Source organism: Mercurialis annua, linkage group LG1-X, assembly GCF_937616625.2.
Source record: "Mercurialis annua linkage group LG1-X, ddMerAnnu1.2, whole genome shotgun sequence".
NCBI classification, from domain to species: domain Eukaryota; kingdom Viridiplantae; phylum Streptophyta; class Magnoliopsida; order Malpighiales; family Euphorbiaceae; genus Mercurialis; species Mercurialis annua.
In genome coordinates this window covers 62511452-62522595 of record NC_065570.1, presented here as the reverse complement: position 1 = coordinate 62522595, position 11144 = coordinate 62511452, and the positions used below count along the sequence as shown (strand labels likewise).

General features: G+C 30.0%; 1 protein-coding gene across 1 annotated transcript; it reads left to right on the top strand.

The window, feature by feature from the left end:
- The first annotated feature begins 7364 nt into the window (after window positions 1-7364).
- On the top strand, window positions 7365-9109 carry LOC126678542 (cytochrome P450 94C1). The gene has a single exon (XM_050373439.1). It carries the CDS (start codon window positions 7408-7410, stop codon window positions 8941-8943), a length of 1536 nt encoding a protein of 511 aa, XP_050229396.1. The 5' UTR covers window positions 7365-7407; the 3' UTR covers window positions 8944-9109.
- The last annotated feature ends 2035 nt before the right edge of the window (window positions 9110-11144 follow it).

The following is an 11144-nucleotide window of genomic DNA, read 5'->3' as shown; positions in this document are numbered from 1 at the left end:
TGGTGAGTTGTGAGGGTTGGCTATTGTTGGTATGTGATGTAGATGGCCAAGGCAGGGCTGCCTTGGTCGTGTTAGACCTGTTTTTCCGTACGGAAATTAGCTTTGATGTGTCTTGAATTGACAGGAGTTACGGGTTTCAATTTAATGTAAAATAGACATAGAATTGTTATGAATTACAGCCTTGATGCGAGATTGATATTTTGAGTTGCGTAACTCCAAATTAAGTTTTGTTTGTTGGTACAAAAACTTGATGATGTTATCTACAACTATCTAAGTTTAAATTTTTCTTAATTCAGTCTCTAAGACATCCGTTTTGATCAGAACATTATATTGTTCGGTCTATCTTACAGCCTGAACCTTGTTTAGTAAAATTAGTATAAGTTAATATACATACCTTGTATTGATGCAAGGATTTTTGATTATTATTCTAGACTCATAGGATATAAGTTTTCCAAAGGAGTTTCTCCAATTGTTTATATAGTGAGTTTTATGCATGGTTTAGTACAAGGTATATGTTTTGCCTTTGTAGGCAGAATTGATACTATGTTCATTTCATGCATTTTCGGATATAATTGTATTGAGATTAGATGCGAATAGAATACGACGAGCTATGTTTATGTTTGTGTCTCAAGTATAGAATATCTCTAGAGTTAGATTCTTATTCGAGTTACGTTTGTACTTGTCCTAGATACGGTAAGGCAACCTACTACCTGATAAGGTGCTCATGAATCTTGACGAGTGTCGTCGATCGAAGTATATTGAATAACAAGTGGTGAGCACACTTTATTACTCGTCGATATCCATAAAGCCGAGTATTTTAATACTAAAGACTATATGAATATTTTATATATTTGAAAGTAGTATGTGTATGTTTAAAAATATACTATGATCTATGTTGTAAAAATGATTGTTTATCGGAAATTGTTATTTTGATAATAACATAAATATACGAAAGGAATTCAAATGCTTAAATTACTGGGGAAGGGTAAAGTAATATGATACGAAAACGGGTATCGACAATATACGAGTAAAGAAACATAGTACATTCTGATATGTACTATTAATCATAATAAATACCTTTTATGTGCGTGTGTTATAGATTTATGTTCTTAGATTGTAATGTGCATGTTGTGGTTTATAAAGGATCAAGAAAACAAAACGTAAAGTACAGAACGATTAACATATGTAATAAAAGAATTGTACTATGGTGCATTCCATAATAAGATCCGAGATACAAGGTAACTTGGTAGAACTATCCCCGGACCTGTATCTCGCACATTCTCGATAAAAGCCCTAAAAAATCATATGATAAGAAAAGTAAAACGTAATATATTGAGAACCAATATGAAACAAACTTTCCTATTAGACGGTAATAGGAATTATGTGATCACCAGTTAATTTCAGAAATCTGCAATATCAGAATTTGAAGATATCTTCCTCAGTTACGAAAGACACGAGGTTGAACTCGGTAGAATTATCTCGGAACCCGTGTCTAGGGAGTTAACTCAATGGAACTATCTCGGGACTCCATTCGATTAGTTCGGACGTAAGAAATGGTACGAGTTTAACTCGGAGGAATTATCTCGGGACTGTACCATATGGTTGTGGTAAACTATCTCGGGACCAAACCATAAGGAATAAGTTATAAGCAACTTATCAGAAGTGCAGCTCGACGTGGATCTATTAGGACAATGCGATCCAAGGTTTAAGACGACCGTCGAAAATTAAAGAAATTAAACGAGAAAAGAAAGACATCAAAACCATAACAAGAAATGAAAGATGTCAAATATGAATATAACATAAACATATAAGTTATGAAACGTATATGAAATATGACAGTAAGTAAAGAATATATAAAGTATGATTTGAAAAAGAGTATATTCTACATAAAGCGGTTTTCAAACGTTTTCACCCTTTATGTAATATTTACTTGTAATATCGTGAACTCACTCAGTTTTATACTGGCTTTGTTGTCCTTCTCAGTTTTTAGGGATAGTAAGCTATGATTTGAAAAAGCAAGCTTTCAAAGTTTTAATTCTCGGAAGTCATTTATACGAGACATGAAAGAAGGTTTTCATTCTAGCAGTTCGTAGTAGACTAGAGGTTGTTGATTATATGTTTGTATAATGCATTTTAACTCTGATATTTGTTCAAATGGGGTCCTATGTATTTTAATATATGAAATATGTTCTATAAGGCAAAAAATTTATAAGTGTTTTTAGGCATGGTACGGGTTTCAGAGCCACCACTCCCATTCCCAAGCGCCGGTCTCGGCTCATGAATTTGGGTCGTGACATTATCTATCCATTACATTTTGACTTGACTGCGGTACTGTGTCCGAATTTCAGTTTTTTAATTCAAAATTTATGAAACTGATAGAGCGGCTACTTTACTTGCACTTGGGCTCGATTTCTCATTTTTTTTCTTGGGCTTAATTCAAGTCTATTTGTCTTGATTTTTATTGTATTTAAACTTTGTTTATTCAATCATACTCCAAACATGCTAAGTTTTTAAGATTCATATATAAGACCAATGAAAGCAAATGAATTTATAGTATATTTAAAAGCACATATGGAGGAAGGGCATGTACATTTATATTAATGTCCTTAACACTTTATAAAATATAATTATTAATTAAAAAAATGTTAAAATAATTATTATAGTTAGAATACTAACTAAAATAAACTACTCAAGTTAAGATATTATCTAAAATATTAACTAAAATAAACTAATTTAAATATTTAATTATTACTTTTTTAATTATTATTTAATCTTTTAAAAATCTAACTAAGGTAAATAACTAAATATAGTAGTTAGAGTTAGAGAACTAACTAAAATAAATTACTTACGTTAAGATAATTGTTTAGAGTATTAACTAAAACAAACTATTTTAAATATTTAATTATTATTATTTTTAATCATCTTGTAACACCCCGTATTTTTCCGTATAGTTTTGTTAAGCTTATCGCTCATTTTGGGGTTCGTTTGAGTGGTTCGACCATTTAGAATTCGGAGTGGTCTCGAGCTCGTTTTCAAAAAAATAATTATTTTTCGTTTCCAGTAGGATTTCGCGGGTGTGATCTTCCTGAGTCGCGGGCGCGACATGAGTATCGCGGGCGCGACCTGCGTACTGTTCAGTTCGTTGTTTTCTATTTAAACTCCCTTATTTCGACCTAAATCAGATTTTAAACTTTTTAAAATCCCTAAACGGATGATAACTCTTTGAAAATCATCTCCCATCATTCCTTAGCCTATTTTGATCGATTGTAAGTGTTCTAATCGTTTCTTTTGTGGTTTAATCTCAATATAATCATTTATATCGCTTATAGATTCATATAGGTCTATATAATTGTGTTGTAGGCTGATTTGGACCAATTATTTTATGGGTTTCTTCTATTTACTTGTTCTTACTTTATTTCAAGAGGTATGTTGCTCTTTCCTTTTGTTTTGATGTAGATTAATTATTAGTTGTTGATAGGTTTACACTTTGGGTGTTTATTGGCTTGTGATTTTTGTTTTATTATATTTATTAAATCTGGAAACTTTGATTTAATGTTATATTTGGCTTGAGGATGTTCCTTACACTTTGGATGGATTGGTTTAGTTGAGCTAACTGAAAGATTGACCAATTTGTTAATTTTTTTGGATTGAAAATTTTATTTTGGGCATTCTCTAAAATTTGGAAATTTATTTAAGGTTGATCTTAGGTTGCTAGTTTGAGGGTTATATTTTATATGATTATAATCTTTGGACTAGGATTAAGAATAGTGTAAATGGAGGCTTTTTTAATGATAATCCGTTGTTTTTAAGAATTTATTTTATGGCTGGAAATTAGTAAATTGATGGTGGATTTCATAGTTTAAAATTGTGTACTTTGGGTGCCTATTTGGTTGATGGCTTATTCGTTAATGTTGTGCTTGTTTTGCCCTAACTATGTGGCTTACTTAAAATGGCTTTAATTAAATTACTAAGGGCCGAAAATTGTGATTATAAACTGTTTTTAATAAACATAAATGATGTTAGTTACCTAGGTTGCTTTGATATATCAATGGCTGTCATGGTATTTAAGTTATGGATATTTTTACAAAGATTTTAAGGCTATTTAAGTTTGTATTTCAGGTTTGAGTTTAAATCTTTAAAAAGGATGTTTAAATCATTTGATTTCATTTAAAGTGGCTTATTTAAATAGTGTATACCTTGGGTGTTTCTTGCCAAGTGTTGGCAATATATATGGTTTTTACTTCTTATTGTGGAGAATTAACTCCATTTTCTATGAACGAATGCATAGAGATTTGTTCGTCATTCAAAGTACCAATTAGTACAAATTAAATTCTATTCGTTTTGTTCATATTCAATTTAATGATTTTTTTCAAAGAATAACTGATAGTAAACCGTTAGTAAATTCAAATTATATTTTTTTTGATAAACTATATTTTTGCAAACGATAACCGTATTTTTGCTATAATTTTTAGCTAAACCGTATATTGGCAATATGTTTGGTCATATCATACTCAAACAAACCCTGAGAAAAGAAGTATATAGAGTTTTAAAAATAAATAAAATATAATCTTAACCATAATTTAATTTGAAGAAGTTTTGAAGATTAGATTATTATTATTAACCGCAATGAAAATACAAATGAAATGTATTTGTAGCATGTGATATTATGAATAAATAATTGGAAAACTACGGGCCGTTCCGGAGCCGACATGAAAAGAGGCGGAAACAGAAACACAAGTTTGTCGGACCACAGAAGCATATGGGTTAAAGTTTTGGCAACCAGCACGTGCTTCTATTCGGGTCCTCGACGTCGACACCAATTGGATCTTTGAGCACGTGTTGTTCATTTTTCTCTTATTAAAACAGCTTGCAAAACTAAACACTCACATAACCAACCATCACCAACTATACAAATCAATTCAATGAAAACGACACAACTCCTATTAAATTTCATTTTATCTTTTAACAATTATTATTACCTTTCTTAGCACAATATTATTATTATCATTACAAAATTATATACCAGTAGTGTCTCAATTATATACTTAGTAGTGTCTCAACTCTTTTTTTTTTTTTTGTGACGAGGACTCACTCTACTGAGTCGAAACTCAATATCATTGTTAAACCCCGGGATGTGGACCACCCGCAAGCCCACATACCTGGTAAATCCGGGCTATAATGGCCAGCAACCCAACCTCAACCACTCCATATTAAGAAAGGGCGTAGCCGGCCGGGGTTCGAACCCACGACCTTTGGCGCTCAGATGGCTGAGACTTAGACCACTAGACCAAATCCGTGCGGGCATAGTGTCTCAACTTTTATATCCTATAAGCGCTCATTTTTTTCTAATTATAGAAAAAGAATATTTATTAATTATCAGACTACTAATAATATAAAATAAATTTTAAATTTATTAATATGATAAAATCTAAATTTTCTAATATGATTTTTTAGCAAAATAAATTAATTTATCAAACAACCATATCATATATGTATATATTAAGACTTTACTAATTTAATATATTAGTTTCTTTTTTGTAATTTATTCTACTAGATACGATATCACGCCACATAATTAAACTTCGAATAAATAACACATATAAACATATTTGAAAATATTTGAAAAATAATAGTTCAAATTGACTAAAAAATTAAAAATGATAATATGTGATAACATAGAGATAGCATAATATAGGGGTGAAGCAACCTCACCGACATGTAATGTCGTCAAGTCAAATAAGGATTGTGATTCCAAATGAACTTGAGGGGTCAAGTTTATTAAATCCTTACCATTCATTACCAAACAGACGGTGTAAATTCAAAAAATTCAATTTAAATTAAATTGATTTACACCGTTCATCTTACAATAAACGGTGTAATTATAGATTTGACCTCCTCAAGTTCAATTGAACTTGAGGGAATCCAATTCGTCAAACAAATAATAACCAATATTTATAAGATGGACCAATCGAGATAAGCACGCAGCTAGCCCGGAAACTAAAACGTGTAGTTGGTCAGCAAATCGGAGATACCCTAATAAAGTACCACTTTGAGATAAATCATATGCTTCTTTTAAAAGAATCTGATTTATCGTATCTCGGGACAACTCATGCTCAACCAACTAGGGGCCAGAAGCCACACGCACTTAACACACAGCTCGAGGCATAACAGAGTTCGCTAACTCAGTAAACCAAAAGTAGGGACCAGGACGGAGCTTTTAAACGGTTGCACCAATAAATCTATATAAACCACCTTCAGTACAAACTCTAAGATATTTTTTTCACCATAATTCTTCTTCTTCTTTTTTATTTTTTTCCCCACTTGAAGGTACTGACTTGAGTATTGGAGTGAACAGCCGGAAACCCTCTCCGACATTCCATCTGGACTCTCTGTTCTCAAGTGACTTTGATAGATCGAAGACCTCCTAATGTTTTAGTGATTCATCAATATGTATCACAGATATATGCTATATTTATTGACTGATAAAATTTATTTTATTTAAATTTTAAATTATTTGAATACATATTCAAATTTTAAATTTTCGATTAGTAAGCTTCTAAAAATATTAAAAAGAAATTTTATATCTAATGATAGAAATATTTCTAGTTCTGCTATTTTATTTTATATGTTTTTTAATTAAAAGTAAAATTACACTAGGTTAGGTGTTAGCGGAAATTAGTTAGTATTAATTTTAATTCATTTAAAGCATTCAATAGCAGGATGCGGAGAGTCGGAGTTGAACCCCCGACCTGACCTCACTCGCATAAAGCCTTACCAACTAGGCTAAGTGTTCAAGTGTTTTTATATATTTAATTAATCATATGTTATTTGCATACACTATTGCTCCCTCCGTCCCAAATTGATACGCACTATTTTTAGTTCTTTTGTCCAAAATTATATGCAGTCATTTATTGCTTAAATAATAAAATGACATGAATACTCTCATTAATTATACTATATTATATTAAAATGAGAGCAAACACCACTAAAAGATAAAGTCAACACCTAAGGGCAAGTGTGGTATGTTTTTATAAAATTATTCATTTTACATAAATTTATTAAATTTTTTAATACTTGTGTTTATTCTAAACTGTTATCAATTTGAGACGGAGCAAGTATTATTTTTATAATACAACTGCAAAAATTAACTAAATATGTGAATCATTTTTATCTTTTAACAATTTTTTTTAATTAACTGAACAAATAAAAATACTAATTTAATATATTTTTAAAAATCATAAAGTTCAAATACTAAATTAGTAACTTTAGAAAAGGTCATACATCAAGTATAATTTTTTATTAGAATTATTAATTACTATATAAAGACAGCCAAAGCCTCCACTTCTCACATCTCATTCATTTCTATCTTTATCTTCCTAATCCTATCTCTTTCCTTTTTCTTATTCAATGGAGCTTTTGTCTGATCATTTGCTATCAATCTCAGGCATTTTCAGCTTGATTTTCTTCGGGTTTACCATATTATTCTCTCTATTCTCTTTGTTAATCTTTCTAATTAGGCTAAAACCATGGTGTAATTGTGAGATTTGCAAGAGTTATGTAACAGCCAGTTGGACTAAGGATTTTGATAATCTTTGTGATTGGTATACTCATCTTCTCAAAAAATCTCCCACTGGTACAATTCATATTCATGTTCTTGGCAATATTATTACTTCAAATCCTGAAAATGTCGAATATATTCTCAAAACAAACTTTGAAAATTACCCAAAAGGTAAACCTTTTTTCACTCTTTTGGGTGATCTTTTAGGTCGAGGAATTTTCAATGTTGATGGTGATTCTTGGAGATTTCAGAGAAAAATGGCGAGTTTGGAACTCGGCAGTGTTTCTATAAGAACTCATGCTTTTGAACTCGTGATGAGTGAAATCAAGAACCGATTAATTCCTCTCTTTTCTTCAGTCTCAAGTAATCCTAATAATCAAGAAAAGGGTGTCAGTGTTCTTGATTTACAAGATGTTTTCAGAAGATTTTCTTTTGATAATATTTGTAAATTTTCATTCGGTTTAGATCCCGGCTGCTTAAAATTATCTCTACCAATTTCTGAGTTCGCACTCGCTTTTGACACCGCGTCAAGATTATCAGCGGAACGGGCATTAGCTCCGTCGCCGTTGATATGGAAGGTCAAAAGGTATTTAAATATCGGATCGGAGAAGAAACTTAAAACAGCCATCAAAATGGTGAACTCGCTCGCCGAAGAGATGATAACTCACCGGAAAAATCAAGATTTCAGGAACAACAAAGACCTTTTATCAAGATTCATGGGATCAATCAACAACGACGACAAATATCTTCGAGATATTGTAATAAGTTTCCTTTTAGCTGGTCGTGATACGATCGCATCTGGTTTAACGAGTTTCTTCTGGTTAATATCACAAAACCCGGAAGTTGAATCAGCGATCAGAAACGAGTCAGACCGAGTTTTGGGTTCGAGCCATACTGAGTTAACAAGCTATGAACAGTTGAAAGAATTACATTACCTTAACGCTGCTATTTATGAAAGTATGAGACTTTTCCCTCCGGTTCAATTTGATTCAAAATTCTCTGAAGAAGATGATAAATTACCAGATGGTACATTTGTTAGTAAAGGGAGTAGGGTTACGTATCATCAATACGCAATGGGTAGAATGGAGACTACATGGGGACAAGATTGTCTTGAATTTAAACCTGAAAGATGGTTAAAAAATGGAGTTTATGTACCGGAAAGTCCGTACAAGTACCCGGTTTTTCAAGCCGGGTTTAGGGTTTGTTTAGGTAAAGATTTGGCATTAGTAGAGATGAAAAGTGTAGCTCTTTCTGTGATTAGAGCATTTAATATTCGAGTCATGGATCCAAATCAGGCTCCGAGATTCTCTCCGGGTCTTACAGCCACCGTGAGAGGTGGATTACCGGTGGTGATTCAAGAAAGGGAAAAGGAAACCTCTACATGAAGGAAATATGCATTGGTTGGTCATGCAATTTATGTAATTAATTAGTTGATTGGCGGAGAGAATATTTATTAAAAATACAGCACGTGCCTCTGAATTCAGTGACTTATTAGTATCTTTGTAAATATTAGTAATTAATTAATATAAGTAATGCGTTATTATCTCTAAATTCAGAAAAAACTTCTACTGATATTTGGATTTTTTGGCTGGTTTTAATTAAGAGTGTGGGCATTTGTTAAAATAAAAAAAAATTATCACTTCATAAAATTAAGTACAATAACATTACTTTTCCAGTAAATTTTAAAAATTTGGTATGTTTAAGAGATTATTTTTAAAATACTTCATTTTTACAATAAATTTGTCCATTTTTAATAATTTCTCAATTGTACATCAATAACAAACATATTTCAAAAATACCTATTATATATACAAACCTGATATCATTTTATATTAAAATTTTAGATTGACGCTCTCTTTTTTCCTCTTCTTTTCTTCTTTTTTTTCGTTCGATTCTCCGTTTGTCTCTTTCAGTTGCTTTTCTGTTTGTTTCTTATGTTCGTTTTTCTGTTCGTGCTTCCGTGTGTCTAATTTCAATGAATTTCTCATCTCTTCCTATCGCTTTTCTGTTCGTCTCTTCTGTTCGCGCTTTCCCGTTCGGTTCTTCTGTTCGCGATATGAATTTCTCGACATATTTTTAGATTTTTTGTAATATTTTTAGGGTTTTTGTGATGATTTAAACATTTTGTAAATAAATTATTGTATTTTTTGTTTATAAAGTTGTTTATTATTCATATAATTATTTTGTGTTTCTCTTATTTATAGATTTGTTTATTTATTTTAATGTTACTGATTTTGTAAAGAACGAATTGATTTATGGCTGCAGTGTTTTTATAATATATTTACATTATAGTGTAATATTGGTGTATTTATAATGTATTTTTGGTATTTTTCGGTATATCTATGTTTTTTGGTATATTTTTTCCGTATTTGCAGTGTCTATGGTGTATTTGCAGTATTTTTATGGTATACACCATAAAAACACTACAAAAATTTCATAAATACACTATATATACACTATTGTTATACTATAAAAATACCATAATTATACTAAAAACACAATATATACACTATAATACACCATAGTTACACTAAAAAACACGATAAAAAATAAAAAATATACCAGAAAAAAATATATAAAAAAAAAGAGAATGAATCATTAAAAAGTCAAAAAATATATTTATGAAATAAAAAACAAGAATGTATTTTTCGTAAAAAAAAGTTAAAAAAATAAAGATAAAAAAAATTAAAGTTGTAAATAAAATAAAAAATAGTGTAGTGTTAAAAATTCCCTCTCTTTTTTTGATAGGAAAATTTGGTATGTTATTGAAATTTTTATTTTGTTTAAGTAAAATTTTCTTTCAATAATAATTAACTTATTTAATATTTAAAAAGAAATTGAAATTTAATGGGAAAGGATTGGGATTCCTACCATTCATTACAAAATAAATATACATTCATTTTAGTTAAATTGAAAGTTAAATTTAAGAATGTATTGTACATGGATTGATAATATATTTTTAATTAAAAATTATGCTTTGAGAGAATTTTTGAAAGTAAACTAAAAGTAAAAATTAATTATAATTGATTAATTGTAAAACAAAATTTGAATTAAAGTTTTGTGGAGTGTATTTAATTTCTCTGCTCTAAAATCAGTAGAGTAATGCACTTTGTATCTGCCGATGCATGTTTGCCGGACAAATTTATGGTGCTTTTGGATCAGTCTTCCGAAAATCAGTACTTACAAATTCAGTCTTTTTATCCATTCCTACTCTTATCAATTACAGAATTTGTAAGTAAATACTCCTATTTTCTCCTGTCCCTAATATTCACACCTCTTGACTATATTATATAGGGTTAATTATTTAAAAATCATCCACCTTTTTTGTATTTATACTCTGATTTAAAAAAAATTAATTGTACCCTTATTTAAATTTTTATATTGCACCTCTATCCCAAGTTTTTTTTTTTAAATAATTTATTGAAAATAACTAAATATAAAGATTATTTCATATTTTTTTCTATTAAAAAAATACATACAAGTCCTTATCTTTAAAATTTTTTAAGTACATCTTAAAAATTAATTTTATTTCCATTAAAAAAAACTTCCGTCGGACCCGTCTAATTTGTTAAATTTTGTGAAAAAG